The sequence below is a fragment of the Heloderma suspectum genome, chromosome 2, assembly GCF_057233095.1.
Source record: "Heloderma suspectum isolate Gila_16-S chromosome 2, 16-S_ref, whole genome shotgun sequence".
In the NCBI taxonomy this organism is placed as follows: domain Eukaryota; kingdom Metazoa; phylum Chordata; class Lepidosauria; order Squamata; family Helodermatidae; genus Heloderma; species Heloderma suspectum.
Window position 1 is genome coordinate 46656507 of NC_139459.1, and position 15728 is coordinate 46672234.

The following is a 15728-nucleotide window of genomic DNA, read 5'->3' on the forward strand; positions in this document are numbered from 1 at the left end:
ATATTTTACTGCCTTTGCCCAATATTACGTCATCCAGAAGCACCCCTGACAGGCCCTTTCATGATACGTAACTAATTGGATAAAGGTACATTATACTGTGATCTTATTGAGCATTCCTAATTTATATATATTTCAACAACATTAACTTGTGAAGTAATTCAGATAAACTGTGGTTGTGATGGGAATGTATTTTGGAAGCAGGAAGCCTACAAGCTTTCTGTTTGGAGCAAACATCCCCTTCTGGCCTTACCCATTTCTTGCCAGGGTGCATGGGAAGTTTGTTTTTCTGTGGTTCCCAATCCAATGGCTCCTGTGCATCCCTGCTGGAAATTATGCAGACCAGTTAAGGAGAGAAAGCCAGTTAACTGCAATAATTAAATAATTCTCAACAGATTTTGCTGATTCTCAGGCGAATTTCTTCAACAGCTAGGACAGACACATAATAAACTTGTACTGATAAAATGAAGACACAGTTCTTGCATACCACTGAGAGAAGCAGCAGGGATGACTGGGTGAGTTCCCCTGTTTTTGGCTTTCCCAAACTCTCTCAGAAAAAGCTTGGAAAAAAATGAATACATTATGAGATAAGCTGGCAGAGCTTGCCTTTCAGTGCAGACTTACCTACTTTGAAGGGAAAGAATATCCTTTATCAGATTTCTGCTATATTTTTCATGTCACTTTACTGACCATAATAAGTATTTGCTTTGCAAAGTTCACTATCACAGTGCGGGAACAAGCCTTTCATAGCCTCCTCACTGGCCATGCATAGCTGGCATCTAAAACACTACACCACCACAAGTAACACAGTGAGGAATCAGTACTCCACTGTTACTCATTTGCAGGACTTACACATGAATTGCAAACTGATCTGCAGTTATTCAGGGTATAATCCACCACTCTGCCTTGTTGCAGTAATGTGCCCACTTCTCTCCCAAGTGCTGACAGCTGAGCAACAGTCAAGCAGAAGCATACCTGGCTAGGATACTCCATAGCCCAGGGGACAAGCAACCACAACTGATGGGTGTTAAGCAAACGCCACTGGGAGAAAGTGCACAACTGCTTGTATATCTGGTCTCGGACACTTGTGGATAATTCCTATAACATATTAAAAACCTTTGTATGCTTTCTGAGGGTTGCTTACCATGGCACCTTCTAAGAGTCATAATATGTAATGACACTGCTAACACAGGCAATCACTTTCAAGTCAAACTTATGCCCAAAACATAAGTGAACAGATGTCCGTTTCCACCAGATGATCTATGTGTTTTGGAGCTGCTTCCAGAATCTTGCAATATGCAGACCTGTGACCCACTGAGCCAGCTGCAGGCCACCAGTTATGTACTGTGGCTTACCAAAACAGATACCACAAGAACAGAGCATTCCATGTCTGGATTCCATGTCTGGATTGAAGAGGATAATGTTAATGTTTGCCATGTTGTGGGAATGCTGTCTTTATGAAGTTACTGTAGTGCACACCACAGAAAGAATGGTCGTATGCCATGTACACAAGTCTTTTAGAAAGCCACGCTAACCACAGTCTAGAGAGCTCTTACAGGTACATACAAAGGCTTTCACACATCTAATGGGACTTTCAACTTGTTTCTTTCAATAGTGCTTAACCCGCTCAAAGCTATATCAAACACACCTTTAAATTTAGATGTGTTTTCTGTGTAGCACACATGGTGGCTACTCCTGTACATCTCTGGATTGTGGCCAGTCAGTGACTTCGCTGCTGCAACCGTATAAAGAACTAACAGTAGACATATTGGCCCTTCACAGCAGTGACAAAATGATCCCAATATAAAAAACAAATACCAGCAAAGAACATTTGTTTTCAGAGGTTTCATTTTACTTCCAACAGTTCCCAAACAAATTTAATACTTGTAGATTTCATCAGTACCAACAAATATTCTCGTTTTGAAGTTTTCAATTAACACCACAGAACCAAAACACTGCATCTATGACTGGGTTCTTCCTTAAAACTAATCCCAGTTCTAATTATATCAAGTAGTTGTTCTGGTAACAGACATACTTTTCCCACTGCAGCAGATTACAGAATTTATATACAGATTGCAAAAAACCAACTCCCTGACTCAGCTGTAGTTGTGCAGAGTTACATCTGACTAGTAGTGCTAGGATGTGGATAGGGAATACACATTCAATTGCACATCACTCTAAAGTAATGCAGATGGATTGTATCTGAATGCATATCCAACTGAATGTTTTGCATTACTGTCAAAGAATGTACATCCATATTCTTCCTGTTTGTAACTACACAGGACTACAGCTGGTTCGGGACAAATATGTGATATTTTCTGTACATGTGTTAACCCTCTTGCATTTTATCTTGCCTTTTACAAAAAAAAAATATCCCTACCTTGTTTTTAAAACTATACAGAGCAAACAGTCAGGAAACATTTTTATTCTATGGTCACTGAGTTAATACAATAAATATGCAGAACCTTTGAACTATCCAGACATGCAACATCAGAGGATCTGTGCATTTGTACAGAACCATGACATTCACCAGGATGGCAAAGCATTGTTAGTAATTTACAAAATATACAAACATCCTTCAGAAAACTCCAATGCCAAAATTATAGATCACAGGCTAGTGACATTCCAGTGTTCAAACATGGTAATTTGAACTAAACTTGCCACAACTGGATACTACAAAATGACTTACATAACGGGCATATATTTGTTCACCGACATATTTTAATACCGTGAATTTATTAAACATTTAACATACAACAGCCTTCTGTCAAAATGAAGATTCAGAAACTGGGGACACTGCTGAGATTCATTCTGCTACTCCTGACCTAACCTTGAAGTATAGTTCCACTATGTTTACATTTTCTAAATACTGGTTTGTAAGAGTGTAAATAGACTTGACAGTCAACATTTATACCTCTTGTTTTCTGGGACCAAAATGGCTACAAGACTACTGCAAACTAGGCCTGCATTTATCTATTTCAAGTTTCAATCTGCTTTATCCCCTGAGAAAAATATATTAAAGAACCATCTTTTTCTTTAAAAAAAAAAAACTATAGTTCCTCCTATGGTTTAAAGGATTAGAGCAACAAAAATGTTCTAGGGATCAGGTATTGAAATAAATGTACATAAACCAGAGCAAGAAAACTAAAACATTTATCTTACTAAGCAAGGAATAAATACACTGAATCCCACACAACATTCATGATTTTACTTACAGAGGGCTTTAGGTATAGTATGAAACTTGTTTACAAAATGTAATTTCCACATCATCTATTTTCTAGTATATACTGTTATGATGAAGTTGTCAATCTTATCCTAATTGTTTATTCCTGTAAGGTGTAATGCTTATAATTCAAGATATGCGAACACACCCCAGACCTAAGTATTAGACCATGCTGAATTATATTTTTTCCAAGTTTGGGTCAGAGTGTATTAAGATTAGGCCAATGTTGCAACACCTTTACCCAGTATTTAAGAATTAAGAGCGCTTAATGACAGAAACTGAATACTATTTGAAAAGTTCATCCAAGATATGTTCCAAGTTACCCTCCAATAACTCATATATATTAGAATGTCAAATGGATAAAATATGACCTTAAGATGAGAGGCAATTAAGACTCAGAATATTATGAAGATGAATTAAAAACCACCAAGAACTGCTGTGTAATACACATAGCTCATTAGTAATGTGCTAAAAAGTCATCTTCAATTTGCATTTAATAAAATGCATTTATTCAGATGGAATCACACATGAAGGCCGAAGTATGTTAAAAGAATTCAAGTACATAATTAAATGTCATTTTTTAAAAGCCTGATCAAAGACTAGGGTTGTGGTTAAAAATTTAAATAAGATCCTGTATATTCAGACGTTTATACAAACAGTAAACTGTGTGACTGACAAGGATAAAGATTTAGTACAATTGTTAAACACAAGCGCACACTTAGAAATGTCAGAATCCTTAAGCACAACAAAAAATTCACTGCATTTTAACACAGGTCAAAAAGTATGAGTTATGAGAGTGTTCTAAATGTTGGTTGTTTTCTCAAGTCATGAATACGGAAATTAAAAATTGCAAATATAATTACATGGGTCCAATTAAATATAATTAATGTTTCTTCGCTGCATGTTGCATTTTTGTGAGAATAACTGTGCTCCAAGATTTCCGAGTTAGAACACCATACACCATGAAAACAGATCCCCAAAAATACTATAATAAAACTTCTAGAGACAAATTTGGACCAAAACACTAGCTCAGCATGGTCAAAACCGTTTCATGCAAACTCAGATTTTTATCAAAAAAATCTATTATCCTAAAAAAAGAATTTACATTATCTATCATACTTATTTTAAGCTTACATCTGTCCTTCATCAGCTGCTGAACTATAAAGCAGCAGCCAAAATTTCATGTTCAAGACTGTCAGCTGCCCTGTTTCTTATTATATAAGAAAATAGGGAAGCAAGTTGCTAGGAACAAAAGGAGTTAATCCAAAGTGCTTGTCTCAAGTCAAAATGAAAGGTTCCAGAGAGAGCTATTGACCAGAAAACCTCTAAAATCCATTTAAGATGACCCCAGAAGCTGCCATATCAATTTCAGATCTACAGTTGAAATTTTCACCAAATATAGCGTGTCTCCAAAAATATGGAGAAAAATATGCTTAGAACAATTTTAAGTTAGAATAGTAGCCAGGAAGTACTTCTGAATAAATACGTGTATAAAGGAATGAAACAAGGACCTTTTCCTGTTTTAGCCCATGCACAGCCGAAGAGACGTACATGCTGTGTGCATTTTTAACAGAAGTCTTTAGGGAATATAAGTGACTGGAAAATAAAATACAGCCAGAACATTGTAGTGATTTTCACCTCCTTTCTCTATATCTGGTTACCCTTAAAAGCATTTTGTGCAGCACTAGTTGCTGCTGTCGATGCAGCATTGGCTGCAGCAGTTTGTACAGTTTTGTTGGACATCACACCCGTTGCAAATTCTTGCTGGGCCTTCTCAAAACTTGCTCCAGTTGTCCGGTACAGACCATGCACCTATGAAGACACCCAAAGTAAAAGTATGAGAGATGTTCCGAGACATAAAACAACACCTCCTGTTTATATAGCGCTTAACAGACTTTATAGGCACTAAAATATTGACAGGCAAAAAAAGAGGGAGAAAACTCCAGACGCTACTAGCCAATTATCTTTCATTCTTGGCCCAATGCGTTTCCAATTGTAAATCCTTCCTCAGGGGCACTATACATAATATACAAAAGAAAATAGCCAAAACAGTGGACATTTTGAAGGCACGTTAAAATTGCCAAATTAAGTTCCAGCCTTATTTATCATGAACTACCATGGTAAGGATGGAGCTACACCTGTCGTGATGCAACACGGGGATGCTGCTGATACCCGCATTCTCATGTTGGGTTCTCTCACTCTCCTGTTACATAGAGGATCACTTACTTAGTGGCCAGGTTTGCACATAATGTTAGCCCAGGGGTGTAGAACCTCTGGCCCGCAGGGCGACCCAATCTGGCCTGCACCGCCTCTTGGGGCACCTCCAGGGGGTGGGGCTTAGGCTCCACTGCTATCACTGACCTGAGATAGGGGGTAACAGCAGGGCATGCACTGTGGAATCCCTGCTGTTATCTCAGATTTCATATCCGTGACAGCAACAGGGATTTATTTATTTATTAAATTTATTAATCGCCCATCTGACTGGTCACCCAGCCACTCTGGGCGATGTACAACCCACCATAAACAATTTAAAACAATAAAATTTTACCATAAATTTTTTTTTAAAAAAATACCCTAACCCACCCCAAATGCCTGCCTGAACAACCACGTTTTTAATGCACGACGGAAGCTCATTAAAGAGGGGGCATGACGGAGTTCCCTAGGGAGGGAGTTCCACAGAGTGGGGGCCACCACAGAGAAGGATGCCAGGCAGTGTGGGCCTGACTTGCCTGTGCTGGGGAGAGTGGCTGCTCTTCTTTGCACGGGCGAGTCCCAACAGTCCTTATCTCCTCTGCTATCTCCGATCCAAAATCACAGATAACAACAGGGATGTGGGGTGGTGGGAACTGGCCACATGGGGTAGGGGGAAGACTGACTGCTCTTCCCCAGGTGCAGGCATGTCCCACTGCACCACCCCCACCCCTGCTGCTCCCCGCAAGCTGAATCGGCGACAGCACCAGAGATATGGGCAGGGGGGCTGGGACTGACCTATGCTGGAGGAAGAGCTTTTGCTCTCCCCACCCCCACACAGAGGAGTCCTAACACACAGGCTGGCCTGCATCCCTACTGCTCCCTCAGATCAGAGGTAGCAGAGGGGGTGTGGGGTGGCCTGGGCTTGCTCTGTGGTGGGAGGAGGCACAGTTCCATGCCTCCTTCCAGCGTAGGGATGTCAGAGAATTCTGCCACGGATCTCGATGAGGCCGAATGCCAGTGCATTCGGGCCCCCGAACTCTGTGGCGGAACGGTCTGCCACCCCCCCACGGATCCCCCCCGGGAGGAGACTTACCTGGGGCAGATGTTCTGGACAGCAGCGGCAGCGGCTGGTCTTCCGACCGGCCGCCGCCATTTGCAGTCTGAGTCCCCCCGCCCATTCATGATAGGCTATGTAAAGACTTACATAGCCTATCACGTCTGGGTTAAAAACAAAACAAAACACGTACAGAAATGGCGGCGGTTTTGGCTGCCACCATTTACGTTCCTTATTTTTCGCTATTTGCGTTCCCCCTTATTTTCGCCGTCTTAGTCTACGTAAATATTTACGTAGAGTAAGACGGTGAAACTAAAGGGGAACACAAGTAGCGTCCGCTACGCTATTTGCGTTCCCCTTTCTTGTCTTCGTCTTAGTCTACGTAAATATTTACGTAGACTAAGTCAGCCAAAAATAAGGAACGCAAATGGCGGCGGCCATAGCCACCGCCATTTGCGTATGCAGTTTGTTTTTTTTTAACCCAGACGTGATAGGCTATGTAAAGACTTACATAGCCTATCACGGCTGAATTCAGGGACGCAAATGGCGGTGGCTATGGCCGCCGCCATTTGCGTCCCTGCTAGCCAGCGGCCGGATGTTCGGCTGCTGGCAGAGCCGGCCGGCGGCTCCGCGGAATCCCCACGGAGCGGAGTTGGCCGGCCAGGATTCCGGGGGGAGGCACGGAGCGCCTCCCCCCCGGCGAGGATTCCAGGGGGAGGGACGGAGCACCTCCCCCCCCAGCGGAACCCGGCAGAGCCAGGTAAGCAGGGTTTCATACATCCCTATTCCAGCGTGAAGAAAAGGGTGTGTGATGTCAGGGGGCGGGGCCACACCCCATGATGTCATCCAGCCCATGCGATGGGGCAATCTAGCTCCCCACCCCAAAACAGTTCTGCACCCCTGCACTGACCCATGATACAGCTTGTTAAATTCTGGGTTGTCGCGTTGTGTGACCCCGGATGCACTAATAAACCATGGTTTGTTAACCATGAACAACCCAGAAAAATAACCCATAGTTTGTTGATGGGTTGTGAATTCTGGGTTATTTAAACCATGGGTTGTCATTACATGTGAATCCAGAATAATGGGTTGTTCATGGATTGATTCACTAGGCTACAGAGGCAGCAACAGTGGTAAAATAAAAACAGCCACTCTACATACCAGTACTACAGCATCATAAAGGCATTTGGGATACGGGGAGGGACCAGGCAAAGAAGGAAGTAAATGAACAATCCAGGGATTGGGAAGACAAACCACGGTTTGTTCAATTGTCTGCCAGACAAACCCTGGGTAGGGCAACAAACCATGGGTTAAATAAACCATGGCTTAACATTATGTGCAAACTAGGTCAGTGTTGAGACAGCATCACATTAGTCTTCCCTGCCTCCCCTCACCACATTGGCTACTATTGGCAGAGATAGAGAAGTGCACAATGTGATAATATTACAAAAAGGGATAATTGATTCTACAAGTCACAAGGAAGAATAATTTCTGTGGGCATCTTTGTGGTGCATGTAGTTCCATCCTAAATAAAACCCAAATAGCTTAAGTTCAGGACTCCACACGTACAATATTTGTTGATGTGCACATCTTATGTGCACTTTGACTCTAATTAATGCATGACTTGGTACAGCTTCAAGCTATTAAGATCTTAAAGAAACCATTCATTCATCTTAAACTAAACAGCTCTTGATGAAGGATTATGAATATGTTTGAACTTGCCTGTTGGAAGTCCAAACATACTGAGCCAAGATCACCAGATAAAAAGAATGAACAGGACAATTTCAGCAAAAATCAGAGTGGTTTACCTGAAGCCTTTTGTTTGGAAGTGAAGATGTTACTATGGCATACAGCTAAACTAGGAGAGGCATGGACTAATGATCCTCTAACAAGCCTCAGATTTAAGAGATAGATGGCAGTTCCCACCTAGATTTAGAAAACCAAAATTCTTCTAATAATCTGTAAGGATCTGAAGTCTCTAGACGGAACTCAATGAAGGAATGAGAGAGAAGTCAGTGGACACATCCTAACCATGACTAAGGCTGCAATCCTTAAACACATTTACAGGGAAATAAATCCCACTGAGCTCAGCAAGACTTGCTTCTGAGTAAACCTGTTTAGGATTGTACCATAAGCAATGGAATAGGATTGGGTTGCTATTGTCTTTCCTTGGATTACACCTAGTGCATACGCTTCAGGCCTTCACATCTTTAAATGTGTTCCTTAATAGGAAGCAGATTTCTCGTCATCCTACAATAAATGACTAGATACTTTTATTTTTTCTGATGCTCCAAAATAGGTCTTTAAGGAGCAAGGGAGAGGGGACTTTAAAATTTTCATCTCGGCTATATCAACTCCTTCAATTTGTTACCTGAAATTAACAACTTAGGATCAATGTTTGGCAGAGCAAAAAGAGTAATTTAATGGTTTTTCAAAAGCCATGTTATTTTTAAAAAGATACTGATGTAAGTAGACTCTACTTAGCCATAGTCCTTGGAATAATTTTATAAAAGGCACACCTGTAAGTATTGTTTTTTATTGATCATGTTTACTGCATTGTCTATGATTTGAACTCTATAGTTCCTGTTTATAAGATATAAAGGCTGACTCCTAGCCCTTACCAAAAAAAGCCACGATTTCATTGACACTGGTTAGGATAATTCAGCCTGTGTAGAGAATGAGAAACAGAACCCTTGTGAAGTATATCACTGGTGGTTTCTGTATGTTTACCAGCCTCTCATGTATGCTTATTTATGCTTTGCTCATCCTAGTCCCTCCTCAAATATTCACATCCCCCATTTGTTAATATCTCCAAATTCTTCAGAAAGCCTATGATCCAAAGAGCTACCCTGGGGATTTTGATATACTTTCCCCATTGAACAAGCCCCTGTGCTATTATTAACCATTTATGGCATATTAGAACAATTATGTAATCTGGTGTCATGTGTGTATTCCTTTATTAGCTTGTACATTAAAAAATGTTTATACATTTTTCTTGATATCATAAATATTTTAAAGTGGTAAATTATATTATATGCCTTAACCTTTATAGGTATCTTATATAATATTCAACATTAAAATATTTCTAATGACCTTTATGGATGTAACTGGTTATGTTATTTTCTAAATGCCTTTTTTGTTATATATTACTGTATTTAACGTGTTTAATGTGAACCAAAAAATAAAAATTTTTGAAAGCACCACTGTTTCAAAAACGGTTTGCCAAGTAGCATGAAGGACACCTTGGGCATGCAGAACTAGTTGCATAATTCTTTAGATCTCAGTCATAGTACTTAGATCTCAGTCAACTCAAGAAGCTTCTTATAGTTAAGCTCTACAATGGGTGTTGAACCTCTTTGCGCCCAAGGGTGGAATTCCACTGGAATAAATAGGATTTAAGCACACAAACATTCTCTCCAATTTCAAGATGAATTAGGATACATCTAACTTCCACTGAATGTCTCTCTCTACACTGTAGTTAAAAAATTCTAATACCACAATACCCTTCAGTCATCTTTTTCAACCCATTCAGTTGCATCCAACAATGTCCTTCCACCGGCAGAACAGATGCTGGTGGTGGACTGAATTCCTCATTCCTCCTGCAGCCCCCTGCATGGCTCCCAAAACAGCTCTGGAGGGTTGGGGGACCCTTTACAAAAACCAAGGAATGAGTATTCCTACCACAGCTGAAAAATTTGAGGGCATATGGGGCGGGGGGTGGAATCGAACAAGTTTTAATTCAAATTAGTTTGCAATTATACAATTATTAATTTTAATAATCAAATAAAATCAAACACCTAACTTGATCTGTTAACATTTCCAAATATGGCAGTCTGGATATGAGCGAATAGTTATTACGAAAGAATTTCGTTAGCAGACTTGAGTAACTAACGTATACACACACACACACTAAACTATCTACCATCACCAAGAATCCGATAAGTAGAAAAACTACTTACCTTTTTAAACATAACTAGTGAGATGACTGCAGTTGCTGTGAAAAGTGCTGCTATGATTATCATCATAATGCCTATTGGAATACTGAGGTTAAGCCCAGTGAGAGATGAAATCCATCCACTAAAGGCAAAAGAGACAATTCTCAAATAGGTGGATTACATGGTACATCTTGTATAACCATTGCTATTGTTCCTTCTAAAAATACCTTCACAGGAAGTTATCTTTTTCTCTCATATGGACTACAGAAGAAAAATAATAGTGAAGCACAACTAAGGTTTTTAAAGCATTTTCAATAAAAGTTCACTCCTGTAAAATGTGCACACACATTTTAGACATGTGTTTGGGGGAGGAGGGTAACTATGATTCTTTCAGTGGTCATCTGCACAGTCACACATATGGGGTCCTGCACATGCGAGAGCCTCTGTTGGACCTTTCTAAAGCTGAAAAAATTATGTGGGAGGCCTGCCCCCCCCCCGCACATGCCTAGAACTCCTGCCTTTCCCCTCAGTTCCTTTGAGAATGCCTCAGTGATGCTCCTAAACCAATAGGAATGTTGAAAACATACTAGAACACCTGTAGTTGGGTAAGAGGGTGGGTTGTGTGACTCCACAGATGACCACTTGAAGAACTACAGTTACAGGTAAGTAGCCTGTTCTTCATGGTCTCTGTGCATCACACATTTGGGTGAATAGCTAGCTGATTTACCAAAAGGCGGAGAACAGGTGGTCAAGTCAGTACAAAGCACTGTCCATGCAAAAGAAGCATCCTTCCTAGCTCGAACATTGAGGCAGTAGTGGATAATGAAGGCTGTAGGCTGTGACCAAGGAGCAACTTAGCATAGATCTTGAAGAGATCTTGAAAAAGATCTCTTCACCTCTTGAAAAAGCAACTGAGAAGGCAACAGTTCAGGTGGAATGCGCCTGTGGAATGGTACTATTATTATTATTATTATTATATTTATTTATACCCCACCTTTCCCCCCAGTACTGGGACACAAGGCAGCTTACAAACATTAAAACATATACAATTAAAACATATGAAAATATACAAAAGTTAAAATATAATTAAACAACAATACAGTTAAAATTGGGCGGGATAGCTAATACTTTGGAAGACAGAAACAAAATTCAAAGTGATCTTGACAGACTGGAGCTCTGGGCAGAAAATAACAGAAAGAAATTTAATAGGGATAAATGCCAAGTTCTGCACCTAGGAAAAAGAAATCAAATGCACAGTTACAAGATGGGGGATACGTGGCTCAACAACACTACAAGCGAGAAAGATCTTGGAATTGTTGCCGATCACAAGCTGAATAGGAGCCAACAATGTGATGTGGCTGCAAAAAAAGGCAAATTGGGCTGCATTAATAGAAGCATAGCTTCCAAATCCAGGGAAGTACTAGTTCCCCTCTACTCAGCACTGGTTAGGCCTCATCTGGAGTACTGTGTCCAGTTCTGGGCACCACATTTTAAGAAGGATGCAGACAAACTGGAGAGGGTTCAGAGGAGGGCAACAAAGATTATCAGGGGACTGGAAACAAAGCCCTATGAAGACAGACTGAAAGAACTGGGCATGTTTAGCCTTGTGAAGAGAAGACTGAGGGGAGACATGATAGAGCTCTTCAAGTACTTGAAAGGTTGTCACAGAGAGGAAGGCCAGGATCTCTTCTCGATCATCCCAGAGTGCAGGACACAGAATCATGGGCTCAAGTTACAGGAAGCCAGATTCCGGCTGAGCATCAGGAAAAACGTCCTGTTAGAGCAATACGACAATGGAACCAATGACCTAGGGAGGTAGTGGGTCTCCACACTGGAGGCATTTAAGATGAGGCTGGACAGCCATCTGTCGGGGATGCTCTGACTTGGATTCCTGCATTGAGCAGGGGGTTGGACTCAATGGTCTTGTAGGCCCCTTCCAACTCCACTATTCTATGATTCTATGATATTAAGAACATTCAAATAGCATCTTAAAACAGCATTTTAGCAGCTTACCCCCAGGTTCCAACTACGTCCCAAAGGCCTGCTGGAACAAGAATGTTTTGGCCTGCCTCGGAAACACATCAAGAGGGACCCATCCTAGCCTCCCTGGTAAGGGGATTCCACAGCTGTGGGGCAGCCACTGAGAAGGCCCTCTCCTGGGTTCCCACCAAACGTGCCTGTGACAGTGGTGGGACTGAGAGAAGGGCCTCCCCAGAGGATCTCAGCACATGGGTAAGTTTGTAAAGGAGGATACGGTCTTTCAGATAACCTGGACCGGAGCCGTATAGGGCTTTATAGGTCATAGCCAGCACTTTGAATTGTGCCTGGAAACAGACTGGAAGCCAGTGAAGCTGTTTCAACAAGGGAGCTGTATGCTCCCTGTAGCCAGCTCCAGTCAAAGTCTGGCAGCAGCTCTTTGAACCTACTGCAGTTTCCAAACACTCTTCATAGGCAGCCCCATGAAGAACGCATTGCAGTACTCCAAACGGGATGTAACTAAGGCATGTGTCACTGTGGCCAGATCAGACATCTCCAGGAACAGGCGCAGTTGGCGCACTAGTTTTAACTGTGTAAAAGCACTCCTGGCCACTGCTGAAACCTGAGCATCTAGGCTTAGGGCTGAATCCAGGTGCACCCCCAAACTGCGAACTTGAGTCTTCAGGTGGAGTGTAACCCATTCCCTGATCTACCTCTTGACTGACCAGGAGAACCTCTGTCTTGTCTGGATTAAGTTTCAATTTGTTCTCCCTCATCCAGTCCATTACTAATGCCAAACACTGGTTAAGGACAGAAACAGCTTCCTTGGAATCTGGTGGAAAGCAGTACTAGAGCTGGGTTTCATCAGCATATTGGTGGCACCAAACTCCAAAACTCCAGACAACCTCTCCCAGCAGTTTCATGTAGATATTAAATAGCATGGGGGACAGAACAGAACCCTGAGGGACCCCACAAGCTAACGGCCACAGAGTCGAACCGGCATCCCCCAACACCACCTTCTGAGTTCGCCCCCCTAGGAAGGAATGGAGCCACTGTAAAACAGTACCTCCAAGTCCCATCTCAGTGAGGCGTCCCAGAAGAATACCATGGTCGATGGTATTCAACGCCGCTGAGAGGTCCAGCAGAACTAACAGGCACACACACTACCCCTGTCCAGTTCCCGGAGTAGGTCATCCACCAAGGCGACCAAAGTGCCAAGTTAAGGCATAACAAGGTTTTACTGTTTCTGAAACTCAATCAGATAGTCTCTGTGTTGAAACAGAAGAACCCTTGTTCTTGCCTCTGTAACAGGTGAAGAGTTTCAACATTTTTTTGAAACAAAGTGGTCTGATGAAGATAGAAAGCTAGAGCCCTTCATACTTCTAAAGGGCGAAGGGAGGACTTCAAAAATGTGGTTGGGTTTGTGAAGAAGAGAGAAAGAATAATATCCTGGTTGAAATGAAAATGTGACATGGCCTTAGGCAGGAAAGTCAGATCTGGCCTGAGTACTGGCCTGTCCCTATTTGTTGTTCAGTCGTTCAGTCGTGTCCGACTCTTCGTGACCCCATGGACCATAGCACGCCAGGCCTTCCTGTCCTGCGCTCTCTCCCGGAGTGTGCTCAAGTTCATATTCATTGCATCGGTGATGCTATCTAGCCATCTCATCCTCTGTCGTCCCCTTCTCCTTTTGCCTTCCCAGCATCAGGGTCTTTTCCAGAGAGTTTTCTCTTCGCATTAGGTGGCCAAAATATTGGAGCTTCAGCTTCAGTATCTGTCCTTCCAATGAGCACTCAGGGTTTATTTCCTCTAGGATTGACTGATTTGACCTCCTTGCAGTCCAGGGGACTCGTAAGAGTCTTCTCCAGCACCACAGTTCGAAAGCATCAATTCTTCGGCGCTCAGCCTTCCTTATAGTCCAGCTCTCACAGCCATACATTACTACTGGGAAAAGCATAGCTTTGATTAGACGGACCTTTGTCGGCAAGGTGATGTCTCTGCTTCTTACTATGCTGTCTAGGTTTGCAATAGCTTTCCTCCCAAGGAGCAAGCGTCTTTTAATTTCATGGCTACAGTCACCGTCTGCGGTGATCTGGGAGCCCAAGAAAGTAAAATCTGTCACTGCTTCCATTTCTTCCCCTTCTATATGCCAGGAAGTGATGGGGCCAGATGCCATGATCTTAGTTTTTTTAATGTTGAGTTTCAAACCAGCTTTTGCACTCTCCTCTTTCACCCTCAACAAGAGGCTCTTGAGATCCTCTTCGCTTTCTGCCATTAGGGTGGTATCGTCTGCATATCGGAGGTTGTTGATAATTCTCCCAGCAATCTTAATTCCAACCTCTGATTCATCCAACCCAGCGTTTCTCATGATGTACTCTGCATAGAAGTTAAATAAGCAGGGTGACAATATGCAGCCTTGTCTTATTCCTTTCCCAATTTTGAACCAATCGGTTGTTCCATGTCTGGTTCTTACTGTTGCTTCTTGACCCTCGTACAGGTTTCTCAGGAGACAGGTAAGGTGGTCTGGTACTCCCATCACTTTAAGAATTTGCCACATTTTGTTGTGATCCACACAATCAAAGGCTTTAGCGTGGTCAATGAAGCAGAAATAGACGTTTTTCTGGAATTCTCTTGCTTTCTCCATGATCCAGCGAACATTGGCGATTTGATCTCTAGTTCCTCTGCCTCTTCGAAACCCAGCTTGTACTTCCGGTAGTTCTCGGTTCGCATACTGCTGAAGCCTAGCTTGTAGGATTTTGAGCATCACCTTGCTGGCATGTGAAATGAATGCAATTGTACGGTAGTTTGAACACTCTTTGGCGTTGCCCTTCTTTGGAATTGGAATGTAAACTGACCTTTTCCAGTCTTGCGGCCATTGTTGAGTGTTCCAAATTTGTTGGCATATTGAATGCAGCACTTTAATAGCATCATCTTTTAGGATTTTAAATAGCTCGGCTGGAATACTGTCATCTCCGCTAGCTTTGTTGTTACTAATGCTTCCTAAGGCCCACTTGACTTCACTCTCGAGGATGTCCGGCTCAAGTTCAGTGACCGCACTATCATGGCTATCAGGGACATTAAGATCTTTTCTGTATAGTTCTTCTGTGTATTCTTGCCACCTCTTCTTAATCTCATCTGCTTCTGTTAGGTCCCTGCCTTCTTTGTCCTTTATCATGCCCATCTTTGCACAAAACGTTCCCTTGAGATCTCCAATTTTCTTGAAGAGATCTCTAGTCTTTCCCTTTCTGTTGTTTTCCTCGATTTCTTTGCATTGTTCATTTAAGAAGGCCTTCTTGTCTCTCCTTGCTATTCTCTGGAACTCTGCATTCACTTGGATATATCTTCCCCTTTC

At 42.1% G+C, this 15728-nt stretch overlaps 1 protein-coding gene across 7 annotated transcripts in view; it reads right to left on the bottom strand.

The window, feature by feature from the left end:
• Window positions 1-1827: 1827 nt before the first annotated feature.
• Window positions 1828-15728, bottom strand: part of SCAMP1 (secretory carrier membrane protein 1) — a 72812-nt gene continuing 58911 nt past the window's right edge. For 6 of the 7 annotated variants that reach the window (XM_084833411.1, XM_084833415.1, XM_084833413.1 and 3 more), the window contains 2 exons: window positions 10427-10544; window positions 1828-5032 (listed from right to left, as the gene is read on the bottom strand). In XM_084833411.1, the coding sequence (XP_084689537.1) occupies window positions 4868-5032; window positions 10427-10544 (283 nt within the window). In that variant the 3' untranslated portion in view covers window positions 1828-4867. Of the gene's footprint in view, window positions 5033-9088; window positions 9134-10426; window positions 10545-15728 lie in introns of all 7 variants that reach the window. The other variant, XM_084833412.1, reaches the window with a different exon arrangement.